At 45.0% G+C, this 22792-nt stretch overlaps 1 protein-coding gene across 4 annotated transcripts in view; it reads left to right on the top strand.

Moving 5' to 3' along the window:
* The window catches only part of sdk2a (sidekick cell adhesion molecule 2a), a 78514-nt gene that overhangs the window by 30114 nt on the left and 25608 nt on the right, over positions 1 to 22792 (top strand). For all 4 annotated transcript variants that reach the window (XM_068578627.1, XM_068578625.1, XM_068578626.1 and 1 more), the window contains exons 2-11: positions 11879 to 12038; positions 13646 to 13752; positions 14013 to 14160; positions 16298 to 16431; positions 20034 to 20145; positions 20575 to 20765; positions 21044 to 21127; positions 21248 to 21442; positions 21939 to 22055; positions 22310 to 22477. In XM_068578627.1, the coding sequence (XP_068434728.1) occupies positions 11879 to 12038; positions 13646 to 13752; positions 14013 to 14160; positions 16298 to 16431; positions 20034 to 20145; positions 20575 to 20765; positions 21044 to 21127; positions 21248 to 21442; positions 21939 to 22055; positions 22310 to 22477 (1416 nt within the window). The remainder of the gene's footprint in view (positions 1 to 11878; positions 12039 to 13645; positions 13753 to 14012; positions 14161 to 16297; positions 16432 to 20033; positions 20146 to 20574; positions 20766 to 21043; positions 21128 to 21247; positions 21443 to 21938; positions 22056 to 22309; positions 22478 to 22792) is intronic.

Genomic DNA, 22792 nt, shown 5'->3' with positions numbered 1-22792 from the left:
TTTTCATTCTTTTTTTTTACAGCACATTAAGGTCTTGTTTCACGCGTGTATTGTTGTTTACGACCTCTCCTTGCAGCCATTACGAAGCAAATGGTCACCTACTTGATTTGTGTGGCACCTTTTGAACGCAAGCCATTCAGGTTGATGGCATTCTAGCTCACAGCCATTCTCATTAGTCCATTTATTTATCTTCAAAAAAGGCATCAATACTCCTTCGCTGCCAGATGTTTCCTTTTACAAAGCCATAAGCTGAGGAGGAGTAAGGTGTTTTGCTGTGCGGTGTTAAGAGGCTGACCTTGGATGTGCACCTCACTAGCCCAGGCTGATTTCAGCGTGACGGAAAAGGAATGTGGGAGGCCACTACTTTAAAAGAGCAGTAGTGCCACGCTCGTAAAGCATAGACACAACGCTCATATAGGGGCCAATGATGTACTGACTGTGGGTGTTTCATCTAATCTGAGGAAGCGAAAGGCCGGGAGAGTGCTGCTTAAGAGTACAGGGAGGTGGCCCACGCACTGCTGCTCTGTTAACCCGCATCTCTTCAATACCCCCCCACCTACTGCATATTCTACTGTTGTCTCAGGAACACAAAGACTATTTTCAGGCAGCCAATCCACAGAGGAGTGGGAAACTGCAGCCCTGCATGCCCCTAAAAGCCTTCATGACTTTTTAATCGGTGGCTTAGGGCTCTGCGTCCAGCGGTTGGAGAGTGGACCCCGCCGCCAGAGCTCCACTCCACGGAGGGATCAAATCCTCCCCGCTTGAATCTCGGGCCTGTCAAAGCAGTCAGGCATGGAGGCAGTGGATGGATGGCATCTGAAGGTGAGAGAGGGAGGGCGAGCGACCGAGTTGGCAGTGGAAAAGAGCAGTTTGCGGTTGAGAAGGGTTGATGGTAGAAGTCAGCCAGAAGGGAATGTTTGTAAAGGGAGAAAGAATTTATGTGAAACTGCTGAGAGAAGGAATAGCCCTGTACCAAAATAGCAATTTCTAAGGTGAGAAGGAGTTTGTTCAGTGAAGTTGTAAAGAGAAAAGTGTTGTGTGTGTGTGTGTGTGTGTGTGTGTGTGTGTGTGTGTGTGTGTGTGTGTGTGTGTGTGTGTGTGTGTGTGTGTGTGTGTGTGTGTGTTTTGTGTGTGCATGGTGGTGGCAACACATTTGGAAGTGATGGATTGTTACAGCATACCGAACGGAGTAGGAAAGGTGGGTGGTGGATTTTATTGGAGAGCTGGAAAGGTTTTGTGATGAATAATAGTCATGAGTGAATTGGTCATTGTCAGAACCCTCCAGAGCCTATTGAATCAGCAATGCTAGGGTTTTACAATGAGCTTCAGCCATGAAGATCAGCCTGTTGGGTCGTAATAGATGGAAAGTGAGTTGATGGAGGCAGGAGGTACAATGGATGAGGCTCGCTCTCACCGCTGGAGCAGCATTTGTCTGTGGGGAAATGGGCCACAGGAGGGACCTCCGTTCCTCCCACACACTGTGCAGAGATCAGAGAGCGCTACAGATGCATTTGATGATCGCGTACAGGCATATGCACCCACACACATGCACAGGTGCACACACACACACACACGCCCATACACACCGTAACTCAGGGAGGAGTAAACACGCTGCATGGGTAGCATGCTGGCTAATGATGCCCCGTTGACCCATCGCTAATGATCCCCCTCAACTCAGCCAGGAACATGATGGGCTTTGATCTGTCTGTCATTAAGGGACTGTGGAGCACATGCACATCTCGTTATTCTGATGAAGAATTCAAATATACCCAGATCAACTGGAGAGCATGTACCCATGAATATGTATACATGCATGTGAAGACACACGTAAACACGTTGTGCTCTCACAAACTTCTGCATTTACCGTTTACAAAGGTCGGGTACGCAAATGCTTTCATTTTACACGCAGACAATCATGCGCACACACATATATGCAGGAAAGCATAAAAAGCCCTTAAATCCGTGAAAAAGATTAAACATGTAATTTACTCGCCATGGTTAAAGAGAAGTAATAAATAAAATAGATGATTTATTAATATCCCGACTTGTAATCCATTGCATTATACGTGTATTAAAGCACATTACTTAGCATTGCATGGTGAGCGCTAAAGTGCTTCTAATAAAATTCTTAAGTGCCTGCAGGCATTTTAAAGCAGTGGCAGATCTCTGAGCAGTATCTCTTCAGTGTCTCACTAATGGGACTGATGTAAATATGTTCATTTGTGAATCTTCCTTCCAATTTAGTGCTGCTCACATTGTAGATGAAGATTATCCAGGGATTATGAGGCTTGAAAAAAATGCTATTTGATGTGTATTTATGCACGGCTTATAGATGTAGTAATATGGAATTAGGTCCCATCCTGGGTGGAAAATATACAAATATGAAAAAAAAAGTGGCACTCCTACCTCCCCCATCTGGCTCGCAGTCAGGTTGTCATTTAGTGATATTCGTTTCCAAAAGTGGAAATTTAGCAGACATTTATAATGTAAATCACAGGCTATAACTCTACGTGGTGTGGAAGGACCGCATTAAGCCTTCAAATCACTCATCCTGTTGCTTGGGCGCCAGTAACATTATGCCTATCCGCTTGATCGTTCACATATTTCAATGTGTGATTGCAGCCAACAACAGTCAGTGCCTCCGCTTTGTAGGTTGTTAGAGGTGGAGAAGGTTCAGAGAATTACCAACATGATTTTTTCCCCCCCTATACTGGTGTGTTAAGAGCAGTGATGGGAGCATTTCAAGAACATGGCGGGGAAGAAATGGTCTCTGAATGCATTAACCTGATGGAAGATGGTGTTCCTATTTAAATTTATGTAATTTCTAATGATGTCCTCCAGGATATATGTGACATTGTGTGAAGACTAAAATTGCTGTGGTTGGAATTCCCTTTTTTAATGTGTGTGTGTGTGTGTGTGTGTGTATATATATATATATATATATATATATATATATATATATATATATATATATATATATATATATATAAGAGCTCTTGCATATTTATAAGGCAGTGTCAAAAAAAGAGCTAACCTTGGTTACTTTCACAAATTCAAAACTTCTTTACACAGTTACATTTTTTCTCTTGCATATAAAATGGTCACGTTGGTTTCCAGTGAGTTAAATGTTTGACTCCAGGATGAGGCAGGGTGCATTTACCCTGAAGCAAGTTTCTTAAGCTTAACCCTCAACCCAAATGGAAGAAAACAAGCCTTGCCAACAACACTGCAGCAGCACTGGAAGCGATGTTAGCTTTGAGTGCAAGCTCACGAATATAATTAGAAAAACATCATCAACCTCATATATTAGATAGCAATGTTGGCACAAGGCTCCAAGCTGTAGCTTATGCCAGTGTTGTGATAACTACCAAGGGGTATGGTTTGATTTTATTGTCAGACGGCTTGTAATTTTGAGATTGCCATGACACAGTCTTTACAAGTGGAAATGTGGGCTTGTTACATTTATCATCAGATGAACAGATGATGGGCATTTCAGAGGGAGAAGGGCGAAGTATGCTGAGCGTTTGATTGAATGTATAAAACAACTATAATTCAATTTAGTGGATAGATCTGCTGCTTATCTCAAATTGTTTATTGAGATAATCAAGAGAAATAAACATATTTAATGTCCTATTGTGGTTTGTCATTATGCATCATCCGTGCATCAATTTAAAGTATTCACATATATGAGTTTATTAAACGTGTGTTTCTCGCACTAAACCACCCTAAAGGATCATGTGGAGAAGATACAACAATTAGTATCCCCGACTGAGACATTTTTCATGCTTTGTTCAAGTTGCATGCTTCTCACTCAGCACCCGTTACTGTATCTGATAATTGAGATGAGCAATGTGGTGTGAAGTCATGTAAGAGCCAGCCAAACGCCTCCATTAGCATAATGTCAGGGCGCTCAGATCTGCTGTCTGCCTGCTGGCATGGAACTGGCTGCCTGTCTTCACACAATGCCACATAGTTGTGTTCAGCCTCTGTCTTTCCTCCGGCTTTGGGGAAGAGAGGAGGGTGGGGGGGGAGACGATATGGTGCGCTTCAGAGAGGCCTCCGAGGTCAGAGATGTGGCCTGCTGCGATGTTGGTGAGGAGGCTGCAGCTTTGAGGTTCCATCTGAAGAAAGTGATTTTAAGGGGTGATAGTGGAGCTCTCACACATCACAGAGAAATATACTTGGTGCTCCAGCATGGATGATAAGAGGAAATAGTGGTCAGAGGGACACTGTAATGTGGTGGAGAGAGAGGCGATGATGTGACAAGCCCCATTCTGTTAGCTCTCACACTCCAGAGGTCTCAATTAAGAGCAGGGACTCTGTCCTCCCACAGGCTGCCCTGCTCACAAAGGTGATAATCTGGCTATACATCCCCCCTGGCCTCCTCCAAAATTAGAAAAGATGGAAATTGCATCTATACATTCTCCAACTCTTACCCGCCAAAGACCCAATGTGCATTCTGTGTGACGCATCTCAAATTTAAGAGACTCCTGAGATCCAAAGCTGTGAGTGGATGATGCATTGACACAAAAAGAAGGTGTCTGTCTTCTGCAAAACATGTAAATAAAACATTGCCCACACCAATTGCTGTCCACGCTTGGGCTCGGGGGAAGGAAGTGAGACGGATAGGTAGATTTTGTAAATGTAATGAAGGGAGATAATAATTCTTTTCTGCGTCAGCTGCTCGCTGCTATTAGCATTACTGGCAGCTCTGCCACTCATCGCTTGTCGCCTATGCACTTACTGCCACAAAGATAACAATCCCAATCACCAGCCAATCCACGCGCATATATTACAATCGCAAGCGCCCTAAAACCTCGCACCTAGCAAAACACTATTAGCATGCCAGTGATATCTCCACAATTCAGAGATTCAAAGGGATCGGCTGGGGAGAAAAGCACTGATGGGACATGGCAGTTTGAGTCCATGCATTTTGCCTGATAATATTCCATTGTCTGCATCTTCAAGATGCACAAACACACAAGGATGAGCGTATTCACATACATTCTCATGCACCTGCGCACACACACACACACACAAACTACAGTGTGAGAGATAAAGGAGAACAAGGAGCAGGCAGGTTGTCATAATGTCAAGAGCAAAAGTGACTCTCCTCCAAAAAAAAGGTTCTAGTCCATCTATATGTTAATGGTGGGAAGTAAAGATCCAGATTCTGTCTGGCACATCGAGCAATTAGATCAAGACCAGTCTGATATCTTTATGGAGCTACCCACCGAGGTCCCGCGCTGGACAGGAAGCATGGCATTGCAGGTGCGTCTGATCATCTTCACTTCAATGCGTGTGAAATAATGTTTTCCCCACCATACAGTCTACTAATTAGGATCTAATTATCCGGGCTAGTGTAAACAATCACGGCAGATGGCATAGCGTGCGGTATTAACTCTAATGACCCAAGGCCCTGTGGAATTCACATTTCAGCGCGTTTGTTTATTTTCCTCCATTAGTCTTTGCCCTACTTTCTAAATTCACTTAAGCCTATTTCCAACCTTCTCATGCCTTGAGAAAAACCGCCCGCCTCTCATTCCCGATGCAGCTCTCGTTGTTTTTTTTTTCGTTTGTTGCTATTTCTTCCACTTACTGTCGTTTATCTGTTTTGTGTTGCTTTCTCTTGTTGTTTTCTTTGTTTTTGTTTTTTCAAACATTGTCAATTAGCTCTCGCAAAGATCAAGGGAGAATTTGTACCTATTTCCTCCCCCACCCGCTACCATCTCCCTTCTCCCTGGTGAGAAGAGGCGAGTCGGAGAAAGATACGTGTGTGATGTGGCGCACAAAAAACCTTACTACTTCTTCCAAAGCGCAGAAGCCGCCTGTCCCACCTGGGAAATAATGCTGTGATATCAGTCACACACGCACGACAACGGGCGGCAAGTGTGGATCATTTCCTATTTTGTTTAACTTAGAAGAGCTCTCCAAACCTGACTTCGTTAGGAAAAAACAATTTCACATCTCTTGTCCATAGAAGGAAAGAAATTGCCAGAGTGTCTGGGTTACATTTCTCGTTGATACATTGATCTGTTGGCTCCAAGAATATGTTCACAGCTCGCTGCTACAACACATAAATCTGATTTGAGTGGCACAAAGGCAGACAAGAAGCCACGCTTTTGTCTTTTGCAAAGCGTGGACTATCCCTCGGTGATCAAATACATAACTTTCTACATCTTTCTGCAGTTGTTCATTTGTGGTTTCTGCACCGTTTGTCGGGCAAGGCTGAGCTGACTAGAGACGTGATGCTGCAGAGGGCGTGTAATGGTGGCTGTGGGTGTGTGAGGTCTCATTAATTGACGCTGGGCCTTGTGCCTGTGCTCCTCTGCGTGCCGTGTTCTCTGCCAGGAGCTGGACTCGCTAATTAGGCTCCTGGATATCACAGACACGTCCCTCGGTACACCATACAATATCGTGACTCAGAAGGTGCTAAAGAGGAAAGAGCAGGGCGAGAGGATGGAGGAAGATGGGAGAGTAAGGAGCGATGCCATGAGAGGAGGAAAAGATGGCGAGACTTCTCGACAGAGAGCTCATTTGGAAGGGAAGTGGAGAGAAGGTGCAAGAGATGACAACTGATGAGAGGGCAATGAGAGAGAGTGTGAAAACTACTGTGTTGGGAGAGATCGCAGCAAGAAAGAGAAAGTGCCACAGCACACAGAGAGGAAACTGACATTGTGGTGGTATAAAGCGGAGAGAAATTTAAGATGGGAAGAGAAAAAAAGAGCTTGGAATCAAAAAGAAAAAGACAGTTTGAGATGGGCAGAGCATAGCAGAGAGGTAGAGAGGCACTCAGAGGAGCAGCGAGCCAAACAAGGGAAAAGTCCAAAGAGAAAGGATGTGTGTGTGTACGTGTGTACGTGTGTGAGAATTTGTCTGCTCTGCCTGCGAGAGTGTGTGTCCAGATAATTCAATCTGCTGCCCATTGACTGGCCTCCCGCTCCGTCTTCGCTCCTAATTAAATCTCCATTTGTTGGCTGGATGCTAGTGCTTCTAATTGTGATGCCGTAGCATCTGATAGGCACACCTCGACACACACACATTGGCCCCGCAGCGAGTGGGATCCCAGACACGTCACCGCGCTACATTACACCTCAATTAATCACTTCAATTACGCATCAATTAACCCGTGGCGATCCACTAAACACAGCTGGCGCTATTTTTTTTCTGCAGCGACCGGAGGACTTTCTCTGCGACATCAAAGCAAACTCATCATCAAAAAGAAAATCACTTTACACCGCTCAACATAAAATCAATTCTCCTAACTGCATCTCTCTCCTCTGCGCAGCGAGCATGACTGTACGAGTTTTTAAAAGCATGTCACCTGGGCCATGGAACCTGTATTGCCACAGCATGGATGCCAGAGAGATGCATAAACATGTTCTAGGGGCTATGAATACAAAGGAGGGAGGGAGGTATTGAGCTGTGATGGACTGGCACACACATGCGGCATGCAGATGCTGATCCATGAGCCATTTCTTTAAATGAGTTGCCGGGTTAGATGGAGGCTCTTTATCTCCCATCCCATGGCCTGCTTGTTTGGCTCCGGCTGTAATGGGTCGCTTCACCTTGCTGCCTGGCGTTGGAGGACACCCTCCTCCCTCCTTTCATTTCACATGCCCCCCCTCTCATCCCTCACCTCAACCTGCCTCTACATCACTTCTCCATCTCTCTCTTTTATCATTAAGCTCTGCATTTCTCCCACCATCTGTTTCACCGTCACTCTCGCTTCCTCGTCGGTGTCTTTTCTTGTTCGCTCTCTATCCAAATCCCTCTCTTTGTGTCCGCCTGTTTTCTGACTCACCTAAGTGATGGAGTGTAAATCTGTGGGGTGCCTGTTGTCACGGTGACAGCAGCAGGTGACAGAGTGACAGTTCAGTCTGACCTTCAGGATGGATTGTGTTTTTTGCGTGGGAGGGGTTGAGGAGGCACGACTATTTTGTGTATCTATTCTCCAAACATTGTCATCTCATCTTGTGGAGCAAAAAACGCGTGTGTGTGTGTTGTGCATGTGTGTATCCATGAGGGAGGTGTCTCGACAGCTTTTAAGAAGCTTTTAACCCCTCTCCACCAGCTCAATAGCCCACACCCTCTCACCAACACATTACTAGGCCAAGGTCACTGCTATGACTGTTTCATAACCCCCATCAGAGAGGCTCACCATGACCCATCTCGCATGTTAAAGTCCAATTGGAGCGGCTAAATGACGGCTCTAAATTGTCCTTGATGACACGATGTGCCACGAGGTGGACTGGAGGTGGTCGATGGAGCAGGGGAGTTATGTGCACAAATGTATGTGTGTGTGTCTAGAAAGAGAGAGAGAGGTGGAGAGAAAGCGATGGCGGGGTGGAGTGAGTAGGAAATGTAGAAAGAGTATGCAGATAAAAAGGCAGCAGACCTCCAAATGTTTTAGCAGGCAGGCGCTCCACTTTATCGCTGCATCTCAAAGATACAGTTGTGCCGAGTGCCAGATGTGGTTACCTGGCTTGAAACACAGGTGCCTGAGGATTAAACCGAGGGGAGAAAGAGCTCTCTGCTGCTGGAGTGGAGCAGGGGTATGGAGGTCAGGCACAAAATAAGCCCGAGAAAGACTAGAAGACAAAAGCAGAATGTGAACGCAGTCTGTGTGATTGCATGCCAGCGTGACGCGAGGGGGAACACAATGGGCCTTGGTTTTTAAAGCTGCCCCTGTGCCTGTGGTCTTTGTCTCACAGCCATTAAAATTCTGTGTATGCAGCAAGGGACCTGGCTGGAGACATGCCACCATTCAACCTCAGCTGTCAGGTTAGAATAAGGTGTTTTCATATCACTGGTGAATGGGTTAGTGGTGCAGCTTGACTGTTGGGGCAGCTGCTTTGCACAGCAGCCACATTAAAGCCCTCCTGGTCCTCCCATGCCAGCTTTTGGTCTTCCCTAGATCTGCCGACCTGTTTCAGTTGCCTTTTATCTGTGCTTATAGTGCTGCAGAAATTCATGGTCCGGAAGGACTGACCTCAAGCTTTTCATCTGGGGGCTTGAAGCAGGCACTGCCTTCACCTGCCAAAGTCACCACGGTCCCTTCGTTCGTCACTGAAAGGGAGGAGGCCACAACCCACCTTGTTTCTTCTAGAAAAGATGCCAGTTTTACCTTGACAGCGAGGCCAGAAAGCCGCAGTCACATGGACTAATGTCCTCCAATCACAAAGTGGATTTGATACTCCCCTATTTCTCCATTCATGTGGGTCTGTAAGCATGAGACATACTCTATGTTCCATGAAGGCACAGTGCTTAAACGAGATGACACCTGATACAAATTATGGATCAAACCACTGCAATAATGAAGCAACAGTGGAGGCTAACACGTCCACCTGACATAGTGACAGCAGCGTACTCTTCCACAGTGAGCCGTCAGACTGTACTTATTATCAGAGCTTTGTCTTGCTGATGTTCCCACCTTGACGTGCATGAATACAACTCATGGCTATATATTTATCGTATTTATTTAGTGTCTGACACTCCCAGAAAGCAGAAGAAACAGGAAAACCGCACTTAAAACACAAGCCTTGTCCACCACAGGCACAAACATGTATCAGCACTTCTTGACCTCGGTGGTTCACAGCCAAGATCAAAAGCACACTGATGAAGAGAAAGGGGAGAATGTGGGTCAGACAAGAGGTTCTCAGTTGGAAACTCATTAGATGCAGAGGAATTGGTCCTCTCTTCCTTCAGCAGAACTGTTGGCGGTCGGCGGACATTTAGGTTCTCGCAGTGTCTTGAAGAGAAGATCACTTACATGGGGAGCAATCTTTTGCTGGATGTTGATTCTGAACTGCATGTGATCTCAAACGGTGGCTTTTCTCTCTCCCCATCTTGCTCTGTTCCACACAAAAAACAAACACTTTGCTCTAAATGTGAAATGGTCAATAGTGCCACAGATAGCCATTGTTCAGGGATTCACAATCAGGGCTCAAATGGATGGGTAATTTGAGGCAGAAATGATTGTGAACACATGAGTGGCACTAAAAACAGGTAACTACTGTGCACTCAATTCCCTGTTCTGCAATTTCCCATCAGTAAATTGATATTAAGACAGTTTCTTGCCTCAGATGAGACATGTTCGTCTGGTTTTGGTTTGTGCAGGTCCCTAACAGTGGCTTGTTGATGTATCCACATTGCTAAGTGCATGCAACCAGCTGGAAGTGGTTGGGTGTTGCCTTGGTGCGTTTGTTCAGGCATAAGTGAATGTTCTGGGAGAGTGTGTGTGTGTGTGCGTGTGCGTGTGTGTGCGTGCGCGTGTGTGTGTGTGTGTGTGTGTGTGTGTGTGTGTGTGTTAGATATAAGAAGAAATGATGCATTTACTAGTGGATGGAATTACATCAAAAGCCACCACTACGCTGGGGAAAATATGGATGGCTCTTACATTTGGGGTCGCGTACAGGAATCAGTTTCAATGGTCTGTTGGGTTTGACGGTGTTGTTTTTGGAGAAATCCATGCAGGTGGTAGAAATATTAACCAGGTAGTGGAGTGTTTTCTGCTACCAAAAGAGAAAAAGAATTGAAAGACCTTTTTTTTTCGAAACAGAAAGCGCTGAGGAGGCTGTTGTTTGTTTGCCTCCATTTGTAAGTGGTCTCTTTTAGGGGTAATAGAAGAGAGTAAGCTGCCGCTTTCAGAGCGGTATTGTGTGCGCTGGTGTGTATGTGCGTAGCCTGTTCTGTGAATGTGTGTATGTATAGCCATGGCCGTCTGTGTGAAACAGAGAGATGCACACTCACACTTGTATTTACAGTTTCAATCAAGTTCAATTTCCTGCATCCCCTTCCCTGCTTGGCGAGGCCGCCTCACATTCCTCCAGTTCCACCACACCGTCCCCTGCATACGCCACCATAAATATTGGGTGTCAAGTTGTCAACCCTGCTTGTGGAGAGCGAGAAGCAGGCTTCAGCGATCCGCTGTTGAGAGTGAGTCAGCTCGTGTGGTAGACCTAGAACCAGGCGCGCTCCGGGCCTTTGGCGGCTTACTGCAACTATTAATACAGACTTTAATTAGCCCGCCACAAACACTGGCACAATCGGCTCAGTGTCGCCTGTGGCTGGCGAGGCAGACAGATCAATAGGTCTGATCATGCCTTTTTCATCAGCTCAAATAAAAGCACTTTGTCTCCCAGCTCAGCCCTGGACATGGCGTATCACCTTAAAGGCTTTCTGTGGCTGCACTGGCTGTGTGCAGTGTTGCGGCTGGGGCCTGTATAATCTGGCTGCATTAGAGAACTATAAAGATAAATGAAGGGAGGCACAGAGCATAACTCATCCTGTCAGAGAAGGGGGTTTAAGGCTGGGAAACTTTGTGTTTTCTAAAGCAGCCTCTACCACTCCCACCCCCCATGGCTTCCTAGTTTCGCACTCTCTCTCTTCCTCCTACTTGCTGCCATTCTTTTTTTTTTTGTGTACAATCTCTGCTATATTTTTCTCCATCTGCTTTCTGTCTATTCCCCTTTCCCTCCTCTCTCCATCTCCCGCTCCCTCCCCGTCTCTTTCCCCCATCCTCTTTCACTGATCTAGAGGTATGGAAGAGTTCATTTACACTTCCCCTGCTGCACAAATTGCTCCTCTACCTCTTTGCCAGCGCATTTCAGTTTGAAATAAAAGAGTAAGCTGCTTTTGCAGTAACAACTTATTTCATGTGCTTTTTGGCAGGCTTTTCTGTTGACCTTCAAGTTCCCAATCAGTGCAGAAGAAAAATGTAAATAGCTTGTTCTGAGTCCCCATTTCCTGAAATTGTGTTGTGTGTCCATTCACAGAGGTTACTGAATCACTGTACCACTACCTTTTTACCCGCTATCTTTCTTTCTTTCGCTCTCACTTTGTACTTTACTTTATGTTCTTCTCTTTGTGTTTCCAGATGATGTTGCACCTTATTTTAAGATGGAGCCTCCTCAAACCCAGGTTCACCTGGAGGGGAACCGCCTGGTCCTGACCTGCATGGCAGAGGGCAGCTGGCCCCTGGAATTTAAATGGATCTACAACGGGAGCGAGCTCACGCGTTTCTCCTTGGAATACAGGTGAGGAATGCAGCCTTGCAAGCCCGAGTTGATTCTATTATCTTTTCTTTTTTTTTATTCATCATTTATAATTAGCTTACTACACAAGGACATTTTAGCAGCATTTAATTGTAACTAATAGCTCAATTGCTCATTTTTATTCATATTCAAGGCTCATTTCTATGGATTTATTCAGGACTGATTTGGCTGCATGTCTCCCCTGAGACATAACATTTTGTGTTCAGGGGATTGTTAGATTTTTCCGATTTGTATCTCGCACTGTATTCACTATGCAGAGATGGTGAAAGCAGATAACTCTTTATTTTCTCTGTCGCTGTTTGTTGAAACTATCAATGCTCCAACTAAATCTAACAATGCATATTTTTCATCAGATTGTGCAGTGTGGGTGGGCCACTTTGCTCTGTCAGCAGTTTGATACTGTTTCACTGACCATGGAGTTCTTCTGGGCACTTTTTTTATATTTTTGTATTACTCTTAGACTTCAGCCTCGCATCACGATGCTGAGGAATTCTACTAACGACACAGAGTGTGGCAAGAAAAAGCTTCAGCTGGTGCTAACAAGGCCTTTGTGTGTGTATGCGCTAATGCATCATGTCCATGTACACTTGTGTGCCAGTGTGCCTGCATGTGTGTGTTCACAGTTGGAGTCCACAGTGAAAGTCAGTTTATATCTAATTCTATCCCTGTTTTCTTCACTCTCTACTCACAGTCTGCCCAGTCCAGTCCCCTAGACATGGACAGACTCTCTCAGGTGGCATTGTCTGATTGCGATCAGTGGCTACGTCTCCCGCCCCTCCCTCTCTCACATCCTCTTTCCTCTCGCTTTTCCCCCTCGTCTTCTTCTACTTCGTTTTTCCGTCTTTCCTCAGTATTTGGCTGTGCTCTCACGTGGCTTAGTCTCTGGGTCTTTGCAGGCCAGCCCCTCTGCTTGTTATTCTTCACCAGCCTTGATCAAAGAGGAGAACTGGAATCCATTTAATCAGAACACCCCCCATCCCCCTACACCCACTCTTACCATGAATTGCAGTGCAGGGGGAACATGGTAAGGGCGGACTCGACACTCCTAAGTGGCTGTCGCAAACCAATTAAAGGGGACCCAGCTTCTGGGGTTATCCACCGAGCATTTCACACACACACACACACACACACACACACCATTTAACATGAATACACATCAGGGGAGGGACAGAGTTGTGGGCGCCAAGGACTAGCAGGTGAGAGGTGCTCGTATGATTTGATTTAACTGACTGGAGATACAGGATAACAATGGGCTTTTGTGAGTTTTGTCAGTCAGTCAGAAACTCTTTCAGCTGTTCGCTCCACAGCCGGACTTAAGATAACATTCTTCTTTCTTTAGATTGACATCTACTGTCCATCTGCAAATCACCTCTGAATCACACTTGAATCAAATAGGCTATTTCTATTTTGGAGCATCCGTGTCTCACAGCTAAGTGGAATGCCATTTAAGCTGTGTTGCAGGTGCCCAATTAAACCTCTCGCTACATTTAGCATCTTGCGGGTGTGGGACTGAAAGCGCCAATATAATAAATATCTGTCTGCCATGCTAATGATGACTCATGGCACTTTGTGTTGTGTGTGCCCATTAGGTATCTGATCCCCTCGTTGGACCGATCGCACGCTGGCCACTACCGCTGCATTGTGAGAAATCGAGTGGGCGCTATAATGCAGTGCAGTACCGAAGTGCAGGTTGCCTGTAAGTGCAGCTTTCTTAACACACATCTAACAGTAAGGGGAGGACACTGTTTTTGTTAAAGGTTTGTGAGGCACAGTGTGCCGATAAGTCACTCTGAGCAAAGGAGCTTAGCGTTTAAAAAAGGGACATAATGTGGTAATAATGACAGTCCTACTTCATCTGGCTGGTAAGAATTTAAAACACGTTCTCTTCTCGTATTAATTTTCCTCTTTTGCTCACTTTCTTTTTCTCCCCTTCTTACACTCTTCTAATGCCGCTAGATATGGGTGGTTTTGTGGAGGCTGAAAGGTCTCAAACCGTTTCCCAGGGTGAGGGTGCTCTGATGCCGTCACCGCGGATACACAGCTTCCCCAGGCCACAGATCACCTGGTTCAGGGACGGACGTAAGATTCCCTCCAGCAGCCGCATGTAAGTCCAACTTGGTTGAAGTAGGTGAAAGAGTGGAAGGTTTGTGTGTTTCTGCTCGTGTCTTAGCAAGCATATAGGGTATCTGAGCCACTGAAGCAGAATATCTTTTACTTCAGAGAACTCCAAGAAGTTCAATACTGCTCGCAGATTTTCTCCAACCTCTCCCCACACACACACCCTGAGTGAAGTTCAGCTGAGTAGTTTATGAACAAATGTTGGCGCCGGCCGTGTTCATCATTGACTCACCTCTCAATGATAAAGCGGGTTATTATATCGCCCCTATTGACTTTGCGGGCGGAATGATTGAAGGGTAGAGATAGAGCAGGCAGCAGGGGAACCAATTAGACAAAATTGGACAAAAGGCCTCAATTGATGATATGTTTGACTGACAGCTCTCACCCCTTGGTGTGTGTGTGGGAGTGTGTGTGGGTGTGTGTACGTGTGTGTGTGGGAGTGTGTGTGTGTTCGTGCATATGTGCCTGTGTTAAGAATATGTGTGAGGCTGCATGTGCACAGTGGGAGTTCTGCGGTTGACTGTATATCAGTGTGGACTAAGCTTCGAGTGTGTGTGTGTGAGATACTTATTTTCTTGACTAAATTCATGACTGTTCAGGTATGCAAATTTCCTGAAGAGACACTGTGAAGGTAATCACCTGAGATTAATTTTGCCGTCCAGACAAACAGATGTAGATGGTTCACAACGCCTCAAAAAGCACCTCCTCATGTTTTATTCAGCAGCGAGCTCTACCATGTCGGAGCTGACATAAAGACTTTTATCCAGAGTTGCATGCTCTCCCTTAAATAACGGATTGGTGCGTTTACCCTCTGCCTGCAGGGCTCCAAAAAACACAGCACAAGCACAGAGGGAAATTGTAAGAAAAACCTCAGCCCATTCCATGAATGTTCCAGACCAATTCCAGAGCCGGTTACTATGCGGCTGACTCTTATCTGAAGTGAAGCGGTGAAGCTTTGCACCGTGACAATGAGAGCCACTGACAGGACACTCTGCATTTACCGCCTGTTTGCTCGCTTTGTGTCAGGCCACATTGATATTCAAAGGCGTGTGTGTGTCTTGGTGTTTGTGTGTTTGTGTAAGTGTCTGTTGACTCAGTGAGCGCCACGGCTCCTAATTGTCCAGGAGTGTGTCTGTTTATCCTGCGCCGATCAGTCAGATGCTGGCAGATACGAAGAGCCTAATCTGGCCGCGTGCTTAGCGTCAGCTCTCATTTAATGGGCCCCTCTCAAACGTTTGAGCCCATCAGCCTAACCAACGTTCAGCCATTCTCCTGGCACAGAAACGATTTTAAAGGCAGCGCTTGCCGTTTTTCAAGCCAGCTGCTAGTTTTTATAATGATCCATCCATTTTCTTGTATTCTGTGTTGCTTGTCATAATTACTGTAAAAGCAATTAATGTGGGGCAAATCAAAAATCCATCTTAATCCCAAAAGACATGTCACAGATCAACCAAGCCAACATGATGCTTAACCAACTCATTATAATCAATGTACAGCATTTAAATAAATGTGTATCTGTTGCCGGTCTTTGTCTGTTTCTATCCTTCATCTCTACACACTCGGGGAGGTTGCACAAAGATTGGCTTTGACTGTGGCTTACGTCTTACAAATAACTATGTCGACTCCGAAATTCATTCGTTGCTCAAAGCTGCTGTCGGACCACTTAATTTGTCTGGATACAGTAAGTATACAACCAGACCAGCCTTAACCCCCTAGGATAATACAGCGAGTACAATTACTTTGTATAAATACCCAAGTACTGCAGAACAGTACGTATAAAAAGTAACAAGAGACATTGTGAACTATTCATTAAATACACTGCAGTACCTTGGAGATGGAAGTGCTCATAAAATTGGGGGTGTGTGCTTCTTTTGAGACATCATTTCTCAGTAAGTGTTTGTGTGTGTTTATCCTTAGGATTTTATTGACTGTAAGAAACAGCTATTCTGTGTTTTAATGATACGAGTGTGTCTGTGCTTGAACTGCATTCTACTCTACCTCAAGCCGTTTGAGTCTTTATTAGGCTGAGGTTCAGCATGAGTGAGTGCCATGGTGTCAAGTAATGCTAAACTAATGTGTGTGTGTGTGTGTGTGTGTGTGTGTGTGCGTGCATATTTACTCAGTGCCATCACCCTGGAGAACACGCTGGTCATCCTGTCCACCGTGGCACCTGATGCGGGACGCTACTACGCTCAGGCAGTCAATGACAAGAACGGGGAGAACAAAACCAGTCAGCCAATCATACTCACCGTGGAGAGTAAGTACACACGCACGCGCACCCACACGCATTTAGGCAACAGGCTTCCTCGTCCACACATAACGAGCAGATCGGTTGTGTCATCAGCAGATTGCATTACCAGGTTGTTGCAAGGAGGAAAAAAAAAGTCTTACCCCTCATTATTTTTCAGCTTAACACACATTCATTCAGCAGCCCGACAACAGGTGGCTCAGCCAAAGACGTAGAAACAGACGAAGCGCCCTCTTCTGGCTTGCCCTCTCATCATTTCGCTCCTTGCTGCCGTTTCTTCTTCTCGCACTCTCCAACAGATGTAATCATACCCATTACCTACAATAGTTATCTCTTGTGTTGTGGTCCTCCAGTAACCTCGGGCTGCGGCGGTGAGTTACGGTCATGAGGTGTGTGTTGGGTAGAGCTCCAACGTCACTTCTCTGACTGCCTGGATGTCCAGGCCCATAAAGTGGACCTTCGGTTTAACCGCTGCTCGCAAAAAGCAGATTTATGAAAATGACACTGAGCAAACGGGGACTGATTAAACACGCTCGAGCACACACACACGTCAGATTAGAAGGTCGGCGTCACTTGTATACGCTCGCAACTTCAAATAAAGTTTGGCATTGCTCAAGCTACTTGTCATATCATTAGTGTTTTAGCTGAACCTGATGCTTCCCCATCCTCCCACCTATGTTCACCTTCTTTCATCTGAACAAAGTCTAGGGAATTCTTCCACTTACTGATACTTACTTTCATCTAAAATCAGTCTTTCTATCTACCAGCCACTTGTAAGGAGCCACTAAATGTAACTGTCTCTGAAGATGATATTTGTGATAGTATTTCATACCACCTATAATACAGCCTTTGATAAAAAGATATCACAGAGTCGCTTGTGGTTTATATTATTTATCCAGTGAGGGTTTTGACTATCGTATGAAGATTTTAACCTTCTCCCATGCAGAGCTGCACATTTTTAATATCAGCTTCCTCGCTCGCTCTGGCATCTGCTCATCATATTGTTAATACTGTGTTTGCAATGTGGTGCTCAATACGCATGACACAGCAATCTGTGGGGACCAGATATCACTGAATATTACTTAATCTGACCTTGCGGATCAAACAAACCGTAGTTTGCGTCTGAAAGTCAATAAGGTTTGTTATTTTTCAGCTGCATTTGTTCATAATATTTAGGAATTCTGTGGCAAAAAGACAAATACGCAGTAGAGGGAGCATGTTGTTCCGAAGGGAGCATACAAATGAGACAGAGCTGAGTCTAATAGTCAAAAGCAAACTGATGCTCAAAGTGGGCAGGTGCTTTGCTTTGTGTGAAATTCACTGCAGCTGACTTGGGTCTACAATTGTCTTTAGACACAGACAGATGTATACAATATGGTGACATTAGTAGCAAGAACTTGCTATGCAGGTCACCATGTTGTTTACTTTTCCCATTTAATTAGAAGATTACACACTTGAGGTATTCTCAACACTGAGAGTTTATGAACTGCAATACATGAGTCTCTGCTAAGGAACCAATCATGTCGTCTGAATCCATTAGTCAAATAACTTATTATATTTTCCACTGTTTACATTGTCTTTGGCAAGCGTACACAACATTCTCAGCCAATTATTAAGGAATTTAACTTAAATTAACAAATGTGTTTATTTACCAAAATCTGTAGCACATTTGAACAATCTTTATTGGACATTAAAATGTAACGCATTGAATTTGAAGGGCACCGTTTTAGCTTCCACACAACAATTACAATCCATGAATCGTGCTAGGTTTATATATTATATATTAATAGTAGTATTATTGTTGACAGTATGTGCTGTTTATACCACTACTAATTTCTGACTTCATCATTTCTTGTTCTTGCTCTTCTTAGTAGAAGTTAAATATTAGTGCTGATACTTCTTTCCTCTCCATAAATCCATCCTCCTCCTCCTCTTCCTCCTCTTCCTCCTCCTCCTACTCTTCCTCCTTCTCTCTCTGTCTGTTTCTTCTCCACTACAATACCATGTAGCAGGAGCTCAGAGACCATAAGACCGACATCATTTAAACATTCCACATAATCTCACAAAACTAAATAAATCAGCCTGTAATCTTTCATTTTAACCAATAACTTCTGACTCAAGTATTTTTTTTTCCATCATGAATCCTATGAAATGACTTGTATTACTCTTCTGATGACTTGACAACAGGCTGTCGACATGGATTGATGGGCTAATGCAAATTATTGGTAATCCTAATAATTGTCTCAAGATGATGCTTGTACCATCGCAATGGAATTAATTAAAACATATTTCCGTCAGCTGCAGTATTGCAAGATTGATCTATTTACCAGTTAGTCAATAGGTCAAAAAAATTTGCCTCCAATATTTCATTTTAAATATGACAAATATAGTCTTTCTTTGGGTTTTAAAGCTAGTAGTCTAGAGATGGCAACACATTTTTTGTCCAGCAAACATCACTCCCCTATTGTATACATGTCATGCTGCCTAAGGATTATTCTTTCATTGTGTGTGTATGCTTTGAGGTCATGTCATATATCTTCACTTTGAAATGTTGTATGTGCAGTCTTTGAATGTGAAAGCAAAATGTCAGAAGCTTTCCCTTCCAGCTGCATGCGCTTGAAGCTGTACAATCCTCCTTGACAGTATCTGGATCAGCTAAAATCACTACTTTTGAACACTGTTTGCATCTTCTTATACACACTTTACTGGGCTTTGCAATAATTATACAATTTGAAGCTCAGCTTCGCAGTAAGTGGCATGAGTAAGAATGTATGCTCGGGGAGTCCCACAAAACAATGTAAATTCACATGGTAAATTTGAGTAAACTGGGTTTTTAAAATGTTAATGCAACTGGAATTTATTTAAAACTGTGCAGCTGGAGAGTTGAACAGAGCAATCAACTGGGGAGCAGAACCAAACGGCAATAACCCGTCAGGCGGTGTTTGCAGAGGAAGCTTTGTCATTCTGCTGCTGAGAATCCACATAAATGGGTCTTGGGCGGGTGTGATTTATAATGAGGTGGCGCAAAATAACAATAATGATAATAAAAAGTTGATTAGGGGCCCTATTACCTTGGGGGCAGCCCAGGGAAAACACTTGCCACGCGGACACACGCCGGGCGAACACAAACGCGTGTGCACACGGTACACACACACACTATAAATATGCTGTAAACGCGCAATCGCTCAAACACATACAAGCACAAAGGCCCGTAGCCGTACTCTAGGGAGGTGTGGGAAAATGAGATCAGATTCAGAGAGAGATCACTGATTGAGGGCAGTGAATCGATGGTTGGCTGGAGGCTCCGTGAAACCCGTGAGTGATGGTGCTGCATTTAATCGCCTTTTGTGTTTGTCTCAATTATGCTACATAATGGTTTCTAACACCTGGGCTAACACCGTGCTCAGGAAATGCTGTGTGCACTAGAAAAAGGATCTAAAGTAAAGACAGGGGTGTTAATAGTTGGCGACGGCGTGCTGGCTACCTGCTGATGATGGTGACAGACAGTCAGTCTCTATGTGAGGATCAGTTGGCTGTGTCAGACAGTCTGCATATGGTTTATGTATGTGTTTATATCTACTCCCATGTGCTTCTGTGTGTGTGTGTGATAGATGTGGGAGGACCCGCAGACCCCATCGCCCCCGCCATCATCATCCCCCCCAAGAACACCAGTGTAACCATGGGGAGAAACGAAGCTATCATGGAGTGTGTTGCTAATGCAAGGTACATGTTCACACGGACGCACGCGGATACGGAGGAGAATGACAATTCACGTACACACAGATAGATCGGCACGCATGATCAAAACACTTCCTCTCACCTCCACATCTGATATTTAGTGATTCAAAGGAAACTTGAGACCTTTTGTTTTGACTTGACAGAAAAGTATTTTGTACGTCTCTCATTTTGTAGCTCTCCATTCTTCTCTTTGATTCAAGGCTTCACTCTGTTCCCCCTATCTCGCGAAATCTCCGTCCTGGATTCTGACTATTATCTCCAATTCAAAGAATTAATCAGAATGACAAATGCATCCCATTGCTCCATCAATGCTCTGTAACCTTGAAACAGAATATAAATCTGCATTAAAAACCCCAAACTGCGCTCTCTATCTTTTTTTTTGTGTGTGCTCCTTTTCATCTTTTTCTATTGCAGGCCGCTCGTCAAAATGAGTATTACTTGGAGGAAAGACGGGGCCGTGGTCAATACTGGGATCCGAGATTTCGGCCGTAGATTGGTCATCAGTTTGCCTGCAGTCAGTGACAGCGGCTACTACGAGTGTGAGGCGTCACTCCGCAGCAGCAGCGTCCCCTCAGTCACTGCTGGGGCCTTTCTGCATGTTCTTGGTAAATAACCCAGCTTACGTTTCCAACTTGCCCAGAGCCGCTGAGCCAAAATACTCCAAATATTGCATCAGCACGCTAACCCCAAAGTTCGGAAGAACATTGTGTTGACATTTTATACTTCAGTAATTGAGTTGATGCTGTTTTCTAGAGGATTGCAAATGCTAGCTCACCAGAGAGGGGTCAAGATATTATTTTTTTTTTAAAGCAAAGATGATTTGTGAGTTGTTCTTAAAGGCTTTAATGTTGCAATGTTTTCTTATGTTTCTTCTTTGAAACAGAATATCCTCTGTTTGTAAAAGAGCCGCCAACTCACATCAGTGCCGAGATGGAGAAGGTGGTGGATATCCCCTGCCAGGCGCGAGGTCAGGCCGTGGTGTTGGTTTTACTATTGCATGTGGGAAAGGAATAAGAAAGTATGAATAAAAATAAGAAAAGGGTCACAGTGACGAGGGAAAATAAATGATCCTCTCCTTCCTCCGCAGGCACGCCGCAGACAGACATAGTGTGGTATAAAGATGCAGTGCCCATCAGCCCGGTAAAGATCCCCAGGTACCGGGTGCTGGTAGGAGGCAGTCTCCAGATCAACGGGCTCCTGCCAGATGACACGGGGATGTTTCAGTGCTTTGCCCGCAATCGCGCAGGAGAGATCCAGACAAACACCTACCTAGCTGTTACGAGTACGTCCCCTTGAAAATATTTCAAAGCTATCTGCACCACTGCTGCTTAATTCTGCTCATCTTTCCCTCGCTGTTCCCTCCCTTTTTTATTCTGAAATCCCCTCCTCTGTTCTCGTCTCTAATCCTCTTTTCTCCCTCTCTCTCTGTCTTGCCTCCTACACCCATCTATCTATATATCTCTTCACATTGACAGAATTGTCTACTTGGATGCTCGGGCAACTATTGGCTATTTTTGATTCAGAGAACGTGCGGGCGAAGCGGAGCGATGGAAGCGGCTTGTCAGATTCTCAGAGCTGTCCCTGAGAATGAGACCTGACAGCCGCCGCTTTTTTCAAGTCTATTAAGCTCTCAGCCGGCGTGTGCGTTATTAGTGAGAAAGCTGTTTATGTCCCTCATTATCACCTCGGTCTCACCAGATTGTGTTTAACTGTGTGCCTTTGTGTGTGTGTGTGTGTGTGTGTGTGTGTGTGTGTGTGGCTGACCCCTCCCCTGCCAGGTATTGCTCCCAACATCACCGCTGGCCCCTCTGACAGCGCCGTGATTGACAGCATGTCAGTCATTCTGCATTGTGAGACCTCGGGAGCCCCACGGCCAGCCATCACCTGGCAGAAAGGTGGGTGTGCTAACAGCATGAGGTTCTTGCGGTGGGGTGTTCATTACGCCGCATTTGGATTTGTCAAAGTAGACGAGAGCTATGGAAGTTTGCATTTTCTCCAAACAAGCTTTACTTTCGATGTACTGCTTTCCCTCCTGTTTGTTTTCCCTGACGTTTCTCCAATAACCTAATCTCCCTTTTTTTTTCCCCCGTTACCCCTTTTTGTCCGCTCTCCTTCCCATACCATCAATCACATCCACCCTTGCCTGCAGGTGAACGTGTCTTGGCCAGTGGCTCGGTCCAGCTGCCCAGGTTCACCCTGCTGGAGTCGGGCAGCCTGCTAATCAGCCCCTCTCACCTGTCTGACGCTGGTACTTACACCTGCATGGCCAGTAACTCCAGGGGCATCGATGAAGCTTCGTCCGACCTTGTGGTCTGGGGTAAGCATAACAGTCTGCACATCGCTCGTATACCCCTGTGTCCTCGTTTTCTACCTTGCACTGGTGGAAAATACTGCAAACTGTGACTCCAAGCTAAAACTCTGCAAAATATAACAAAAATAAAAAGTAGCATCTTTTTAATCCATGACTTATTAACTTGTGGAAGCAGTAAGCACCTGTTTGCTGGAGGTCATTGTCAGGATATTCTGAATATATAGTCTAATGACTCATGCGTTTACTCAATTTCTGTGCATAAAACCCCACATCGTCAGTCCTTGAAAAGCATCGCGACTCCACCCGTTGGAAATACAGCGT

The sequence above is a fragment of the Clinocottus analis genome, unplaced genomic scaffold, assembly GCF_023055335.1.
Source record: "Clinocottus analis isolate CAN_PGR_092001 unplaced genomic scaffold, fCliAna1.0.p SCAF_16, whole genome shotgun sequence".
NCBI lineage: Eukaryota > Metazoa > Chordata > Actinopteri > Perciformes > Cottidae > Clinocottus > Clinocottus analis.
The sequence above is the reverse complement of the archived record's forward strand: the minus strand, read 5'-3'. Positions and strand labels throughout refer to the sequence as shown.